At 37.9% G+C, this 19,252-nt stretch overlaps 1 protein-coding gene across 1 annotated transcript in view; it reads right to left on the bottom strand.

Moving 5' to 3' along the window:
• LOC149832928 (SH3 domain-containing protein 2-like) overlaps positions 1-19,252 on the bottom strand; it is a 47,456-nt gene that overhangs the window by 1,303 nt on the left and 26,901 nt on the right. The window contains exons 5-9 of the mRNA XM_090014784.1: positions 10,494-10,595; positions 9,768-9,968; positions 9,598-9,660; positions 8,813-8,956; positions 8,630-8,704 (exon numbers count right to left, since the gene is read on the bottom strand). Of these exons, the coding sequence (XP_089870910.1) occupies positions 8,630-8,704; positions 8,813-8,956; positions 9,598-9,660; positions 9,768-9,968; positions 10,494-10,595 (585 nt within the window). The remainder of the gene's footprint in view (positions 1-8,629; positions 8,705-8,812; positions 8,957-9,597; positions 9,661-9,767; positions 9,969-10,493; positions 10,596-19,252) is intronic.

Consider the following 19,252-nt stretch of genomic DNA (forward strand, 5'->3'; position numbering starts at 1 on the left):
CCGCCATTCCATATATTATGTCTTACTCTTACTCAACATAAAACCTCTTGCTTCCAAAGTCTGTCTCCATAATTCTAACTTAGCATTAACCCCAGCTCTAGACTCATCAATCAAAACAATATCATCAACAAATAACATACACCACGACACATTTTCTTGAATTGATCTCGTAAGTTCATCTATCACTATAGCCAAAAGGAAAGGGCTTAATGCAGATCCTTGATGTAACCCAACCGTTATAGGAAAATTGTTTGTCACCCATCCACAAGTGCGGACATTGGTTACTACTCCTTCGTACATATCTTTAATTATATTAATGTACTTGAGAGAGATACCTTTCTTCATCATTGTCCACCAGAGAACATCCCTAGGTACTCTATCGTATGTCTTCTCCAAATCAATAAAAACCATATGCAAATCTTTGTTCCCCTCTCTATATCTCTCAATAAGTTGTCTAAGAAGATAAACATCCAGGATATTTTTGGAAGCGATTGTGATGAAATATCTGATTGGAATAAGAAGCTTATAAACCTAATGGAAGTCATAAGATATAAGATCTGGTAATCCAGCCTTCAGAGAACACAATCAATAATGCAGAAAAGTAAGTGGTCAGCATTAAAGTAGCCAGTGCAAGGTGAATGACATTGTATTATGTGGATAGGGTACATGTTTGATATACAGGCTTAGGTCATCACAATATCCATCAGAACTATCCACCACCATAAATGAAGAAAAATTAGGGTTGTAGGAAACAATTAAACATGAACATTACTATCATCACATTATAAGAAAATTGATATCATTGTTAAAACATGAAGATGAAGATGCAAGAACGAGAAAGAGAAGAATGGGAGAAGCCTCTAACGTATTTCATAAAGTTTTTTTTTTGTAAGAGAACTCGCTTCCATATTAAAAAGCGCCGACCCCCTTTAGAGTACATCAAAAGAAAAGATAAAAGACAAGTATACCCCCTTTAGTATAGGGTATGTACATAAAAACTTTATAAACTTTACATATGTTTATACTACTTAATATTATATATACTTTCAATACTCTCCTTCAAACTCAGAAGGATGTAAGAGAATCATTCCAAGTTTGGAAAGAAAAGTTATAATTCCATCTTCATAAGCCCTTCTTGTATAATGACAATCTATTTCAATGTGCTTAGTACGCTTATAAAATACCGAATTTTTGGCAATATGAATAGTGTAACGGTCCGACATATTTTAACCCAAAAATACAAGATTTTTTTTCTTCTAATATGTAATAATGCAACGGTTTTCACCAACGAACACGTTCCAACCGTAACAAGTACTAGACGGTCCGCCTGAGCGCAAAAACGAGCGTGTCTTACCCTCATAGTACGAGATCTAGTACGAAACCACAATTAACAAACTGATTGAATACATTACATAAAAGAATCATTAATTTAAATGATTCATCTGACCTCCCACCTGGTTCGCATTCCCACCCAACCTCAAACCTGCTGCACTGACACTATCAAACTCACCCGACCCATTTGTTGTCCAGCTATGCCCCTACAGCACTCGTTTAGACCAAGTTGAGTACAATTTCATTAAGCTTAGCACGATCACCAACCCGACTCTCTCTCACTCATTGACCCGGTTATCTCTAAATGGTCTCTTCGAGCAACTCGGTCCGGTCGCCATCTCAACTAGATTCTGCCGCTTTCCACCAACACGGTCTGAATCATCTTCACTTCATCATCACATGTCGAAAGTTTATTGGAGGAAAATTTCCCTGGAGATTTTTGGGAATTTTTTGTTTCTTATCGCCGTGCCCTACAAAGTAAGCTCTATTGCCAAATGCGTGTGAATTCTGAATATTTAAATATATTTTAAAAATATACATGTTCGCTTATATTCGAATTGTTACGCATGCCATATTCCTTTTGTCTCATGAATACAATATATATATATATACACATGGTACTTCAAATAAAATAACTTATATATGTATATACGCATTGGATTTCAAATAAAGTAGTTTTTAGATATATATCATACTTTGAACAAATGAATTTCAAATAAAATAATAAGTTTTGGTACATATCCTACTTGGAATAAAATAATAGTTTGGTACGTACCATACATTGAGAAAAAAGATTATATCTCAAATAGAATAAATAGTTGTTGCGTACATCCCCTCTGAATAAAATATGTATCAAACCTCGAATAAATAATAGTTTTTAATCATTCTCTGAATAAAATAATATAAGCATATGCATTATGTTTCGAATAAATAGTAGTTTTTGGTATGCATCACTCTGAATAAAATATTATAAAGATGCATGCATTATATTTTGAATAATACTTTCCGCTTATATCCTGCTTTTCGAAGATAAAATATTTGAAGCATGCGTAAAACAATGTACATCTCTGCTTAGCTCAAGAATAGAGCTCTGGGTTCAGAGAACCCTACTGACAGCAGAATAGTCTGCTCTGAATAAAAAAAATATGGTTGTGGCCCAAAAGAGACCAAGGTTCCGAGAGACCTTTCTGGTACACAGTAGTGTGTAGGGCATACTTTCGTTTTGAAATTGGCTCATGTACAAGCTTGAAATAAATCAACTCTCAAAGTGTGAAACAAAACATTATCTGATAAATAAAACATGCCTCCACACAAAACTTAAAATATTGATCCACCACATTGGGGAAGTACTCGTAAATACAGAACAAGTATTGATTGGGTCGAGTACACATATAGGGCTCTAGTTATTACCCTAAAAACAAGTATTTGGATTACTGAACCCCTGTTATGGCCTACACAGTGTAAGACACTTAAAATAATCTCTATAATACTGACCCATTCTGTTCCTATCTCTACTTTGGAGAAGGTAGATGGTACAACCTTGAGTGATTCTGTTCTGATTTTTGGAAGGGAGACGTCCTAGTGGTCTTCACTCACTCGTAGGTCTACGGAGGCTGAGGCTATCCATGTGTCATAGGTGATAAATCCCCAACTATTGCAGTAATTCAGGATGCATCCTACTTTTGTTCTGCCTTAGCGATGATTCTCTCGGTCACGGACCACCGGCTTTGGGTCCGCTACAGTCAGATACCCGGGTTTAAAACATATGAGAATAATATACCCCTAGAATGCCTGGACTGCGATGGTCTTCCCCCACGTACCAGGGTGGATGATTAATTATCGAAACAAAGACCCTTTTGAATCACAGTTTGAAATAAAAATATGCCCTAATTATGCAAACAATTTTGTTCTGTATTGTCTTACTTTTCGATGAAAATGCTCTATCTGAATTGATTGCATATGTTTAATATTCTGAATTACCGAAATTTGTATAGACTTACTAGACTGTTAGAAGTCTGACCCTTTAACGGGTTTTGTTTAGGTATAGGTCAGTGAATACAATGGGGCAAGAGCGACATCGAGGACTAGTACTCTCCAGAGGATCCAGAGCCCAACTTGGCACTTTTGTTCATAGTATTTTGTATTCCTAAGTTTTGAACTATTTGTATATTTGGTCAAAAATGATGTAAATAATATTTTGGTTTTCACTTTGATAATAGCTTTGTCTTATTTCATCCTTGTGGCTCACTCAAAATTTTCAAATTCGGACTCAATATTAAATCATTTTTTCGCTGTCAATATTTAAAAAGAAATTTTTTCAAAATTTTCGAAAAATTTCAGGTTTTAAATTTTGGAGTGTCACAATCTAGGTTGTTTTAGTTTGAATTTTGAAAAAAAATGGTTATATAAAATTTTTAAGTATTGAGAAACACTTTATAATTTTGTTTTTGTTTATGTAAACATGCACTATTAGGAATATTGTGACTTTAGTTTAGTTTTTTTGTTTAATATGCATATTATTTCATAATTTTCCTTTTTCTTTTAAGATATGCATGCATTCATAGCATATTTTCTTGAATGTCCAATGTCTTATGCAGCTCATAATGGTTTGATATGTGATGTTATGGTTTTATTTATCATTGTTTCTTGTGTTACAATTTTTATAGAAGTTTTCCAGACTTTTTTTTGTAATTCTTGGGGTTTTTAATTAAAACTATAATTTTTTACAATAGGATACAATACAATACGTATTTTATTTTGGGCCTAGCTAATACGGGTTATGATACGCTTTTTACAACCATGAGTGTAATGACATCTATAGGCTCCAATCTATAAAAAACATTAAAAAAATGTGAAAAGGATGACTTCTTGTAAAACCCATGTAAAAAAAATAAAAAAATCAGACCCGGGTCTGGTATGGACCTGACTTGAGCCCGTTCTCATTAGGGTTTTTAAAACCCGACGCATCTCCCCTATGCGCCACACCCCACCCGCGCCGCTCCACTCCCTCGACAGGATAAGGGAAACCCTAAAGGGGTTTCCCCGAAGATCGCCCTCCCCCGAGCTCTTTAAGAGCATGGCAGGAAGGGAGAGGCAGGGGGGACACCTCCCTTCTCTCCTCCTCCTCCTCGCTCCCTCTTCCCTTGTCAACCTGCAGAAGCCCGACGCCGGTGGCTTCCCCCGTGCCGCTCCGCTCCTCTCCTTGCGAGCTCCCCTCCGGCAAGCCGTTGTCGACGACCATGCCATCCCCCTTAGGTAACCCAATCCCTCTCCCATTGTTGTCGTCTCTTCCCCCACCCCTTTTCCCGTTTGGTGGTGGTGGACCAGAGCCACCATCGTGGGTGGCTCTGGGTCTATCAAGAGGGTGGTGTCGAGCACCCCTCCTCGTTGCCTCCCTTTCTTGCCTTCTTTTTCCTTCCTATCGCCGGCAGGGGGGCAGAGCTCCCTGTGTCGGCTCATTTTTCCGACAGGGGGTTCTGCCCCTGCCTCCTGTGGTCTTCCGGCAGGGGGCTCTGCCCCCTGCCCCCATCCTGTTTTTGGCAGGGGGCTTTGCCCCCCTGCCTTGTGTTTCCCGACAGGGGGTGAGGTCCCCCTACCTTTGTTTTGTCTTCGGTAGGGGGCTTCGCCCCCCTGCCTTCTTATGTTTCTCGGCAGAGGGCGAGGTCCCCCTTGCCTTCATTTTGTTTTTCGGCAAGGGGGGCTTTGCCCCCTTGCCTTCATTTGTTTTCCCAGCAGAGGACGGAGCCCCCTGCTCTCATGTTGCTTCTCGGTAGGGGGTTCTGCCCCCTGCCTCTTGTGTTTTGCCGGCAGGGGCGAAGCTCCCCCTACCTCCTTTGGTTCCCAGCGGGGGGCGAAGCCCCCTGCATCTTGTTTGTTTTTCGGCAGGGGGCTTCGCCCCCCTGCCTTGATCTTTCTGCCAGCAGGGGCCCCTGCCTGTCTCGTTTCCAACAGGGGGTGTCACCCCCTATTCGGTTATAGCATGTTTGGCAGGGAGTTTCCGCTCCCTCCCGTGCCTTCTCTGTCCGGGCAGGCAGAAAGCCCCTGTTCCCTGCATCTGCTGCTTTTTACCAGGCAGGGGTGAGGCCCCTGCCTCTAGCACCCTTGTCGGCAGGGTGCAAAGTTTCTGCCTCTGCAGCCTGCAGGTATGAGGCCTTGCTGCCTCTGTTGCTTTTCTGCAGGGAGTTGAGCTCCCTGCCTACCCTTGTGGTTCGGTACTACTGCAGGTGTTACTGGACCCGCTGCTGGCTTTCAGTGTGCATACTAACGTTCTAAGCATCGCAGGTTGAACGGTGAATCCTGCTCGTCCTTCGTGGCTCAAGCTCGTGCTTTCCTACGCTCAGAGACTATCGCAACCTCGCAACTTTCCGAGGTAAGGTAAAGTCGCACAAGGGGCAATAGATGAACCTAATTAAGTTGGAATAATTAAGATGTCCATGCTAGATGTACTTAGATTTATATTGCTTTTGCGTTGCGTATTTTCTTGTCTGTATATTTATGAGTCGAGGTATGGTTTCCCTCTTCGAGTATTAATTTGCATATTTGCTTATGTGGTTGAGGTGTGGTTTCGTACTTTTTGCAATACTTATGCCCTTAATTGCTTGCATATATACTTTCCTGTATGTTCGTTTGGGCGATGTATGATTTTGTACCTCGTGTATTACCTATGATCTTATTTGTTGGCCTGTATATTTGGCTATGGTATAATCTCGTACTTTGTGTATTGCCTACAATTTTTAGTTGTCTGAGGTACCGTTTACTACTTTGTGCATTACTTATGTGCTTTTCAATGTACGGCTTCGCAAATCGAGAGTTGCTTTGTGTTTTGCCATCATGGTATAATATGCACATGCTCATATTCATTGTAAGTATGTACCTACATAAATACAGTCTCGTGCATATCTTGTTTTGCTTGTTATTCAAATAATGGAAGTTGCGCTTCTGCGAACCCAGTGCTCTTCAAATTGCACAGCTTTTGCAAAGTTAAGTTTTAAGTCTCGCAGGATTGCGAAGTCACATTTGGGCCCTCCCAAGTCTACACACTTGGGAGAAATGTTTTATAACCCCGATTCGAGTTGTGACCCAATTCGAATAACCGCTATCAGGGGCATGAGCTGATGATTGAGTGGGGTTCTGTTGAAGGATCCATTCTTCATTTATCAAACCTAGTGTCGAGTGTTGTGCGAATCATGTTGATACTAAGATGAATTTTGGATGCAAAATCGATAGCGATGTGCCTTGTGTGAATGACTTAATGTGGCATTGTGGCTTTCAAGGATGAATCGTGCCAAATAAGCACTCCTATATTCTTTGGATCGCCATGAAGTTGTGTGTTGGGGGTTTCCTGTTGAGAAGCCTATGCACCCCTTTCTTTTTCAGTATAGCGTACTTTTAGACATGCACATGTTACGTACTTTGTTGATCGGACGAGAGATCCAAGACGACCTTGTATCATGGAATATGCAAAATATTGTTGAAATGAATTCAAGACTGATCTTGCCAAACTTTATTGTATTATTTCTTTTGCAGATAATATCTGTTGGGGTTTCTTTTATGAAACCATTTCCTTTTCATCGTAGTCGTACTTTTGACAAGTCCGACCATACTTTTTGATAAGTACGTCTTCTTACGTTGCGATGATTGGATGAGTAGGTTGTAGCAACCTCGATGAGTGCAAATAACAAATGCTGAGATCACCTAAATAGGTGATGTTTCCGCCTTCACCGGCAAGATGCTCGAGTTGGGTTGAAAGACCAGAATATGTAGAATGGGTCTTCAGTTAACTAACCCCGATGTACTCATTCGAACCGCTGACTCCTGTCAGGAGAGATGACAGGAAGATACAAAAACTTCGATGGACAAGCCATTAATGACAGTTATGAGTAAAATATTCGATTTCCCCAATCATCGGAGTTAGGGGAAGAAGACTACCATAATTATCCTAGGTGGTAGCCCTCCATGTTCAGGATGCATCCATTGTTTATGCTGCTTTGGGGATTTCTCTCTTGGTCACTGACCGTCTCCATAGGTGCGGACTCAGTCAGCTATCCGACTTATCATAAAATACATAGTATAATAAACCCCCGATCAGTCTAGGCTGTTTCTAGAGTCGTGCCTTGTGCGTACCCACTTGGCCAGTTAATATCGAAATATAATTTAAATCTGATTACACAAATTGTTGAGTTATGCACGTATGAAAGTTATAGCATGCAACTGGTTTCAATACTTATGGAATTATGTGTGTGATTGATATAGCATGGTATTTTGCTAGTTAAATTGCTTATGCAGTTCCTCGTTTGTAATAATTAGCCTACTTGTGCTAGTGAAATGCTTGTAATAATTTTAGCATTGTGCTCATGATAGTAAATTATTCTGCTTAATTATGTTCTATAGCGTATTGTATGTGCACCTACCAGTTTTTCGTGAAACTGACCCATTTGATGGGCAAGTGATGTATGGGTGATACAGTCTGCGATGACACGATGGCGTGATGAGATCAAGATAGAGTTTTTTTCCTGACGTTTCGCTCCTAAGGACATGTTGGTAAATTTGGTATAAAGTGTTTCAAAAATTCTTTTTTAATTAAACCTTGAGTTACTAAAACTGTTTTAGTAAACTTCTTTTTGGTTTCAATAAATATAATGGGTTATAAAATCCCATGAACAAATTCTCAATTATTGAAACTGCATTTTGAAATCATTTGATTTCAATAGTTGTGCGGAATTCGACAAAGGAAAGTTTACGCTGTAATGCGCTCAAGGTCCATTGACTTGTTTTAAAAATATCATTTTCTGCTGAAGTACTATTTAAACTCTGATAATCGTATGATTTCAAAGCTTTCTAAACTATTCTAAAAGTTACAAGTCCTGGTTTTTTGGGGCGTTACACTTCTACTCAATAGTTCTATACCTTTATTAGTACAATATGTTTACCCTATATATATATATATATATGTGTGTGTGTGTGTGTGTCAATTGAATGACGTAATTTTTCAAATGTGTGTACATTCCCATAACAATGGTGCTTTTCCAAAATCAAACTTTGTTGTTCACCATCTTGGACTAACCATCCCTTAGAAGGTGTTGTTAAAAGATCATTGATTCCTAACGAAATGGATGTAGGGGTGACTAGATAAAAGCTCAGAGCTTTGACTAGGTCCAGAATGTGTGATGTATAGCTATTCTAAAATGATATATCAATATGCTAATAAACTGTTTCGTGGCAATTTCATGTATTACTTTAGACATGTGAACAGCTACTGTATATGCAAGAATTTCAGGAATAGGGTTAAAAGAAAAACCTTGCGAACAACAACATAGTCCCCAATGGACAAGCTAAGTTCAATGTCAGACTCAGCCTGATGTGGATGCATAACCTGCCCAGCAGAAAGCCCAAAAAATATTTAATATGCAAGCATAAATCTGAAGCACTTTTGGAGAGATCAACCTGATGAATAATCAGTTCAAGAAACACAAGATTTTACCTCCCCCAAAAAGTAGGCAGTATTTTCAACTGATCTATCATAAGCTGGAGTAAACAGACCATTAGCCTCTTCATATGGAGGTGGAGGGGGGTTATCAACATTTGGAACTGGAGAAGCTTCAATATGCTGGCGTTCAGATACCATCTGCCGATCAATCATCACAAAAACTAGAAGTCATTGCAGTACTTTTTTGGAGAGAGAAAGGTTTCTAGTGCTGACACCATAAAATCTTTATTGTTATGCTTCTCAGCATGTGCTATTGCAAGGATCACTGCCTTACACTATTCAAAGGCATCCCATCATAAAGAACACATTAAAAGTCCTTCAATGAGCAAGTTTAATTGAACTTCAAACTTTAAATTGCAAAGCATATATGATGCAATCAAACAATTGTGGTTGAAGCAACAATAAGTATGTCATCTAAGGAAAGAAGTTTTGAGCCTAATCCTGGAAGCGCAAAGAGTGAGTATCAATTCATCAAGAAGAGATATGGTGGGCATTTTCTCGGAGGAAGAGGTTATCCGCAACTAATTGATCAGGACCTCATGAGTATTTTTGTTTAACTACGATAGTGTTGAGGTACTCCATGTTGCAAAGGAGAAAAATTACGAGGCTCAGCTTGATGTTAATGGCTGCCAATAAGAGAGAGAATCTGGAAGGCCATCTGTTAAGTGTGTTTCATGCTTAACTTTTTGTAAACTGGTGTGGATCTGCCTAACCCCAGTTTGCCAATAAAAAAAAGAATGGCAAAGGCACACACAGAATTACAAGAAATTAAAATTTACCTCCCCTTCTAGCTGATCAAGAATTTGTAGCACTCTTTGATGATAAATACGCTCTGATTCAACCTGGGACAGAAGAAGGTCCTTTAAAGATGTATCTTGTGCAAAAATAACATCAGCTTAGAAATGTGGTCAGCAAGACAAGAACTAATTGAGCATGGGAGTGCTATTACCATGGCAATAAGCCTCTGAAGAGTTAGCCTTTGTTGCTGGGCTTCAACAGCTGCCATTGCAGCCACAGCTTCTTTCCCTAATATTCCCATGTTTGACTTCAGTTCTTGAAGCTTTGCTTCAGTTGCTTCCAACTTTAAAGTATTATCTGCATTGCCAGTCCCTTCCCTAACTTTCATTTGACGCTTAGATACCTCAATAGCCTGTCTAGGATCCCATTGGAACAGCATAACCACAAGGGCACATTGAGAACATGACTAAATTCAAAAACTAGGGCTTTCTTCTTTTGCCTCTGTTTGTGTGTGTGTGCGCATGTATGTGGGTTTGCATGTGTGTGTGTGTGCACGTAAGTGTTGGGTGGTGGGGGGAGGAGAAATGAGGTTGGATTGTTTGAGGTAGGTAAGACAGAATCTGAATTAAGTTGGTGTACAAAAGCAAATTATCAACTTTGTTACATTAAAACAAATCAAACCACCTCACATTATGTACTTAACTAAAAGAAAGTTCATTAATTATTCTCTTTCCTTTTTCCTGATAACATGCAAGACATAGTAACTTTCAGAAACCATAGCTATTATAGAAGGCTAGTCCAGAACTTCACCACAAACTTGTTCAAGTCAACTCACATCCACAAGAGAACCTAGGCCACTTCCACATCAAAAAGGCTGGTCAAAATAATTGTAGTAGTGGTAGTAATAATATCAATAACAAATAACAGAGAAAAATACCTGTGCTTCAGCTTCTTGTCGCATTCTGTCATAACGTTGAGCAAGATGTCGAGCATCCTCCAGTGGAGCACCCATTACCATGGCTCTTAATGGTTCCGCAACCTGAAAAATAAAGAACATATGGAAAATCTCTACCCAAAAAGCAATAAAACATGAAAAGTATACAAAAACAAACAAAAGAAAAAAGATAGGAGTGAAATATAATGGCTGATGGCATTAAGAAAGTGCATTTTCAGTTCTAGCTGTAACAAAAAAAAATACAAAGTATTAAAGTGCCAACTATTTGAATTATTTTGTGGTCATGTCTATGCATCCACATTTTGTTGCAAGATATTGCTTGTTAATCTGAAAGTCTTGCGCACCCATGTGCATAGGACATGTGAAACCTCTTTGCTTCATTTGCATGCATCAGGTTCTTCTACAAGGTTCAAGTCATGGTTCCAACTTTCAATTCACACTCCAGCAAACTAGAAACATGATTCACAGTACCAACTAAATGCAAGCTCAATCCCAACCAGGTGAAAGCAGGTTCCCATGAATTAAACTTGTAATCACCATATCATATGTAGTCAAAAGCACCAACTAGTCTGCCTAGTTGGCCTAGGCGTAAGTAAAACGCCTAGGCTTTGCAATTCCTAGGTGGGTACCATAAAAGGTACCAATTTTGCCGATTAGGGTGCCTAGTTGGCGACTAAGCTGCCCTCACCTAAGCGAGGGAGCAGTTTAGTCATGTTTTATTATTATTACATGCATTCTGTTATTTTTTTGTATATATAATAATATATGTGCATGTATTTTTGTGATTTTTTTTTTGTGAAATGATGAAAACATGCTTAGTTAATTATATATATTTTGTACACTTTTTAAAAAAAAATTAATTGGGGTACCGACTAGGCACTGCCTAGCACTTTTGGCTCCATAAACCAAATCTGCACTTAGTTTCATATTTAATTCACAAAGACACTAGTCCCAAAAACGTGCAACACTTGTCAATGCACATAAATGAGAGCAGAAATCAGTTATAATGTGCCCAAGCACATCGACAAGTGCACTTCTTAAGAAACAAAGAACAGAAGTGAGAAGCATCCTACTTTTGGGACGAGTAGGAAATGGTGAAGATGTTAACGTAAACATATATGTTTACATATGTTTTTCTATACATATGTTACTTAGGGATATTTTAGTCTTTTTACATGTAAATTTAGAAATAATGTTTTTTATCTTTCTTTATTGTTATTCTTTTTATTTCAAATAATGTAAATATTGTCACGAAATGGTGCGGATTCCAATGCACTCCATGATGATCTCCAAGACTCAAAACATTATACATTTAAACAACAAACTTAAGAATAAAAAGACACATATCAAAATGTAAATACATAATTTTATTCATAATGGACATTAAAAGAAATACAAAATACAATTACATTCAAGCCTAGTTACAAGGCACTCAAAGAAAAATAATACACAACCCTAATACTTGTGAAAATGTCTACGAAGAGACAATACACATACAAGCACAAATACTTTATAAAAGAAGTGCACGAAAGCACTCTCACAACACTTGAACAAAATACGCAAAAAGCGTATAAATAATAAACAAGCAATAATGCATGTATTTCATAAATAAAAGCAAATGCTTGAGACTCTCAAGCTTGTCTTACAACAAGGGGGAACACCCCTATTTATACAAGAAAGGAGAGGTGCAAGAGGGGGCTCCCCAATGACTCTATTGGGGAGACCCCCAATGCACCTTTTTGGAAATACAAAAAGGAATAAATAAAAAATAAAAGAAATTAAAAAATAAAGGGAAAAATTACAGCATATTCCAAATGGAATATGCACAAAATGTAAAAGGACTAAAATACCCTTTTCGGGTAAAAAGAGAAAAATGTATAAATATATATACTTATATATAGAGATACGTATACATATAACATATGTATACGTATCTCTATGTATATAAGTATATATATTTATACTTACAATAATGTTTTGAGTATACATTTTAACACCCCCCCCTCAAACTTACGGTGTGATAACCGCAAGTTTGTCAAGAAGAAAATGAAATCTAGGCGAACAAAGAGCTTTTGTGAAGAAGTCCGCAAGTTGATACTCAGACGTCACGTATGGTAGATCAATGACCTTCTTCAAGTATTCTTCCCTGACATAATGGCAGTCCATCTCTATATGCTTTGTTCGCTCGTGAAATGTGTGGTTCTTGGCAATGTAGATTGCACTTTTATTGTCACAGCATAGCTTTGTTGGTTCTTTGACAACTACTCCCATATCTTCCAGAAGACGTCGAATCCATACTATTTCCATGGTGGTAGATGCCATGGCTCTGTATTCGGCTTCAGTGGATGATAAGGAGACCTTCTGTTGCTTTTTACATTGGCACGAGATCAAAGATTCTCCTAAGAAAATACAAAAACCAGTGGTGGAGTGACGGTTACTAGGGTCACCTCCCCAATCTGAGTCAGTATAAGCAAGCAATTTTAATTCAGAAGAAGAGGATAGGAATACTCCCTTATTCACCGTTCCCTTCAAATATCTGATGATGTGAAGCACAACACTCATATGAACGGTTGTAGGAGCATGCTGAAACTAGCTGGCGATGTGTATAGCATGTGACAAATCGGGTCGAGTAATGCTGAGATACATCAAAGAACCTACCAACTGTATGTAAGGAGTAGGATCGATTAGAGGAACACCATCGTCAATCTTCATTTTTGCTCCCACAACTTCAGGGGTTTCGCATACTTTGTCATCAGAAATTTCTGATCTGTCAATAATCTCACAAGCAAGCTTAGACTGAGATAAAAAATAACCACGTTGCGAATAGGCAACCTCAATTCCAAGAAAATATGTCAGAAAAACCAAGTCTGACATCTCAAATTTTGAAGTCAAGACGGACTTAATACCCTTGACTCCTTGAACATCATCACCTGTAATTAACATGTTATCAACATATAGTAATAATATTACAATCCCTGCCTTAGATTTTCTAGTAAATATAGCAGTGTCAGTATAACATGAGGAGAAACCATTTTCCAGCATTACACAGGTAAATCTGTCATACCAGGCTTTGGGGGCCTGTTTCAAACCATAAAGGGCCTTTCGAAGACGAAGAACTTTATCTTTAGGGATCTCCATGCCTGGTGGAGCATCCATATACACTTCTTCATTAAGATCACCATTTAAAAAGACATTTTTCACATCCATTTGAAAAATATTCCAATTTTTAATAGATGCAATAGTGATAAGACATCTAACTGTAACCATTCGGGCTACAGGAGCAAAAGTTTCTTCATAATCAATTCCATACTCTTGCCCATACCCTTTTGCAACTAAGCGAGCCTTATACCTTTCAAGGGATCCGTCGCTCTTAGTTTTAACCTTTAAAACCCATCGACAGCCTATAGTTTTCTTTCCTATGGGTAGAGTTTGGAAATCCCAAGTTTCAGTCCTTTTAAGAGCATTAAGTTCATTTTGCATAGCTTCTTGCCATTCTATACATTTTTTTGCTTCTTCAAAATTTCTTGGTTCAAAATAAGAATGAATGACACTAAAACAAGCCCTATATCGGGGTTAAAAGGAATCAAAGGAGACAAAACGAGTGGGAGGTCTCCTATTCCTCTCAGATCTTCGGTGATCGAGAACAGGAACAAGTTCACTATATTGATCAATAGCACTTCTAAAGGTGTCTTGGTTTCTACGTGAGTATGTTATTGGATCACTTGAAATCCTGCCTTCTTGTTGGTTATGCTCTTCGACATCACCCTCAATGTCCTCATCATGGTTTGATGATACATCATCATCACTAGATATATCATCATTACTAGACAATAAGTCAAAAAGGAAGGAATAATCAAAAAAATTTTGTTGAGAAACATTTTTTTCAAATCCACTTTCATTTTCCAAAAAAGTTACATTTCTAGAGATATATAACTTATCTTCTCGAAGATCATAACACCGAAATCCCTTTTGAGTTTCAGAATATCCAAGAAAAGCGCAGGGGATAGCCTTGGGAGAGAGTTTGTCATTCTTATCCGTAAGTATGAAACACTTACACCCGAAGACTCGTAACCTATTATAATCCGGTTCGAGTTTATATAAAATCTCAAAAGGGGATATTTTTCCTAATATTCTAGAAGACAAGCGATTTATCAGATAAACAGAAGCAAGAGCTGCTTCAGCCCAAAAAATTTTAGGGAAGTTTTGGGAAATAAGAAGGGTTCTAATGGTCTCAATGATATGCCTATGTTTTCTTTCGGCCAACCCATTCTGTTGAGGGGTTTTAGGACAAGATCTTTGGTGAATGATTCCGTGATCTTCAAGATATATTTTAAATTGGTTGGAGAGATATTCTCCTCCAGAATCACTTCTAAAAATTTTTATGTTCCTGTTAAATTGATTCTTGAGCACTGAATGGAAGGTTCTAAAGCACGAAAAAACTTCATGTTTGAATTTAAGAAAAAAGATCCATGAATATCTAGAGAAATCATCCACAAAAATAACATAATAAGAAAAGCCTTCTTTTGAGACAACAGGTGCGGGTCCCCAAACATCGGAATGAATAATTTCAAAGGGTTTAGATGAGAACATAGTTCTTTGCTCAAAAGGTAAACTTTGCATTTTGCCGAGAATACAGTCATTACAAGAAAAAGAACTTTTACATAGGTCCTTTGCAAAATGCAAATAAAATAACTTGGTGATATTAGGATGACCAAGTCTTTTGTGCCACACATTTATATCTTTGTTTCGGGCAACATTACAAAAAGATTTTGAAACTTGAAGAGATTCCATATAGTATAAATCGCCTTTTCTAAAGCCTTCCCCAATCAATTTCCCGGACAAGCGATCCTGTATTAAACATTTATCACATGAAAATTTAATATCACAACCATGGTCCGAGAGTTGAGAAACAAAGAAAAGATTTAAGTTAAGTTTAGGTATAAATCTAATTTTTGGAATAAAAAAATCTTGAGTTTCAAAATTACCTATTCCTTTAATTTTAAGGGAGGTTCCATCCGCAGTGGAAACAAAGGATGGAGAAACATTTTTTGAATAATCGGAAAGTGAAAATATGTTTGGGGACATATGAAAAGATGCACCTGAGTCCAAAAGCCAAGAGACTTTACCTGGAATGGAAGAAGTAGACACGGTGGCACCGGATGTAGCTCTCTTGAGAAGAGGTTGAAGGGCTTCCATTATTTGGTTCAACAAGAGTGACCCACTTGATGATGCATCTTCCTTTTGTGGTGCACCGGTGGTGGCCATAGCGAGAAGCTTCTTCCATTTGGGACATACGGGCTTGATATGCCCCGGTTCTTTACAAAAATGACATATAGTCTTGCTATAGTCTCTCTTTCCTCTTTGTCCACCCTCTCCTCCTTGATTTTGGAATTTAAAATGAGGAGGACGATAGGTCTTTACATTATTTCCGGGTCTTGATACGGCATTAGCCTCATTGTTTTCTTCATGATTACAAGGAACCATAAGAACACTTGATCCTTGTTTACATAAACTCATACGAGTCTCCTCACCACTTAATTTGGTGAGAACATCTTCAAGAGAGGGAGTAAATGAGGATAGAAGTGATGACCTTATTTGCTCAAATTCCGGTCTCAACCCATTCAAAAAATTAAAGATACGATCTTCTTCAAGTTGCTTGTGGCGGAGTTCAATTGCCTCTCCACTCCATTTTGGTTCAAGCATAGAGAGCTCATCCCAAATAGAGGAAAGATCGGCAAAATATTCCCTAATAGACATTTCACCTTGAGTAAGGGAGAGGGCCTTCTTTTGAAGGTAATACTTATGGGATAGATCTCTTGATGTATACATTTTCTCGAGATAATGCCAAGCTTCCGATGCTTTTTTGAATTTGATAATGTTGGCATTAATCTTTGTTTCGACGGATGCGAAGAACCAAGAAAGAATCTTGAAGTTCTTCATTTCCCATTCGTCGTGCTTCTTGGAGTATTCTTCAAGAGCTTTGATCCTTTCCTCTCCCTCAAGAATCTTGATTTCACTTCCGTCCATTACGGTTATCTTGGGTTCCGGAATTGTTCCTTGCACATAACCCCACAATCCTTTTCCTTTTATGTGAGCCTCCATATTCCCGGCCCAAATATGAAAGTTGGACCCATTCAACTTGAAGCCAAGGGCAAAGTGAGACTCTTTCTCACCCATTAATGCGTAAAGAGAAGGAGAAAAAAGGCGTACCAACACAATGTTTCAACTTCTAGTTTGCACAAGATCTTCTAAAATATTTGAGAAGCAAGATCCACCACTTCAATCTCTAAAGATCCGAAGACACGATTTTTGAGGCACTCGAACAAAGGAGGATCCCACGATCTTCAATCACCAACCGAGCTTTGATACCATGTGAAAATGTCTACAAAGAGACAATACACATACAAGCACAAATACTTTATAAAAGAAGTGCACAAAAGCACTCTCACAACACTTGAACAAAATACGCAAAAAGCGTATAAATAATAAACATGCAATAATGCATGTATTTCATAAATAAAAGCAAATGCTTGAGACTCTCAAGCTTGTCTTACAACAAGGGGGAACACCCCTATTTATACAAGAAAGGAGAGGTGCAAGAGGGGGCTCCCCAAAGGAGTCGTTGGGGAGCTCCCAACGGTCACAATTGTGACCGTTGGGGGCTCCCCAACGACTCTATTGGGGAGATCCCCAATGCACCTTTTTGGAAATACAAAAAGAAAAAAATAAAAAATAAAAGAAATAAAAAAATAAAGGGAAAAATTACAGCATATTCCAAATGGAATATGCGCAAAATGTAAAAGGACTAAAATACCCTTTTCGGGTAAAAAGAGAAAAATGTATAAATATATATACTTATATATAGAGATACGTATACATATAACATATGTATACGTATCTCTATGTATATAAGTATATATATTTATACTTACAATAATGTTTTGAGTATACATTTTAACAATACTACCCATCACTCTCTCACATTACAAAGGCACACACCTAGCCATATTTAGAGAGCCAGGTAGAAAAGAGATGGAGAGAAGAAGCGAAAAATGAGGAAAGTCTTCACATGTGGGAGAGAGCTCGCAACGGCTAGAATTCTAGCCGTTGGGAGCAAGTCAAGCTAGTTTGACTAGCTCCCAATGGCTAGAGTTCTAGCCGTTGGGAGCAACTCAAAGCTAGTTTGACTTGACTCCCATATATATATATATATTTATGATATTATATATATATATATATACTTATATTACATTAATCTTAACACCTCCCCTCAAACTTACAATGACTCATTATAAGTTTGAAATTACAAAAGAAGAAACCCATTACACAAGATGTCTTCGTAGACTTCATCAAGTTTTTCCGTTTGGTGCCTCTTCAAGGGGTACTCAATCATATGCTCCATTATATAAAGGATCTTCAATATCATCAAGCTTTGATATTCTCGAAATGTCTTTGAAATCAATCATACCACCAATATTTGAAGAACCTATAAAGAGCACAAAACAAGAACAATCTAAAACTAATTAACTATATATATATATATATATTATGGAGAGAGGATGGCCAAGCACACAAACATAAGATACATACAAAATAAGTCAATTTAACATTTTTTAAAATGATTTGAAATAAAAAATTTGAACACTCATTAACTACAAACATGATAGTCATTGACAAACTTGACCATAATAGAATAATATTAAGCCATATCACACGAACTCGGCTAGGAGGTCGACGCACCCGTGTCGACATTGTAATGAAGTATGCGGAAGAATTCAAGAATGCCAAAGCATTCACAATGTCCAACACGGACAAATGAAACAAGCACAAGAGAGAAAATCCACCAAGGGATATACGAAGGGCCTTATAATAAGGCTACACACATAAAAGAATATTTCTTTTATTGAAGAGGAGCTCTCTAAGAGCCATGCAAAATACAAGGGGGGTTCCCCCTATTTATAAGAGAAGGAAGACCAAAGGGGGCTCCCAATAGAGTCGTTGGGAGCCCCCTGTGAAAATCTCTATAAAAAAGGATTTTGTGTATAAACACAATACTAGAAACACAAAGTGTGCACAAAGGCATAAAAGGAGAACTCTCACAAGTGCACAAAGGCACGGATACAAATGCACAAAGGCATAAAAGGAGAACTCTCACAAGTGCACAAAGGCACGGATACAAATGCACAAACGTAAAAAAAATATCAACTTCAATATGTTGGGTCCCAAAAGAGGGCTTTACAAAAGTGTAAGTTACAAGGGGGTAACACCCCATATTTATAATACAAGGGAGAGAGGGAATGAGGGATTGTTGGGCTCCCAACGGCTCTAAATAGAGCTGTTGGGAGTCCAACAGCTCTCTCTACTTGATGCTTTTTGACTTTGGTCAAAAAAGCATAAAGCCAAATAAGTCCAAAAACTAAACTAAAAAAGAAAAAGAAACCTAACCTAGTTAAATAAACTAACCTAATCCTAACTAAACTTAAAAGTAAACTAAAACTATGAGATTACATATTGAATTATGTTACATTATTTAACACCCCCCTCAAACTTAGGGTGACATAACTGAAAGTTTGCCAAGAAGGAAGTTAAATCTTGGAGAGCACAACGCTTTGGTGAAGAAGTCTGCTAGTTGGTATTCTGATATAACATATGGAAGGTCTATAGTTCTTCTTAAGTATTCTTCACGAACATAGTGGCAGTCCATCTCAATGTGCTTCGTGCGCTCATGAAATGTGTGATTT

Source organism: Nuphar pumila, chromosome 7 (genome assembly GCF_984573655.1).
Source record: "Nuphar pumila chromosome 7, dmNupPumi1.hap1.1, whole genome shotgun sequence".
In the NCBI taxonomy this organism is placed as follows: Eukaryota; Viridiplantae; Streptophyta; class Magnoliopsida; order Nymphaeales; family Nymphaeaceae; genus Nuphar; species Nuphar pumila.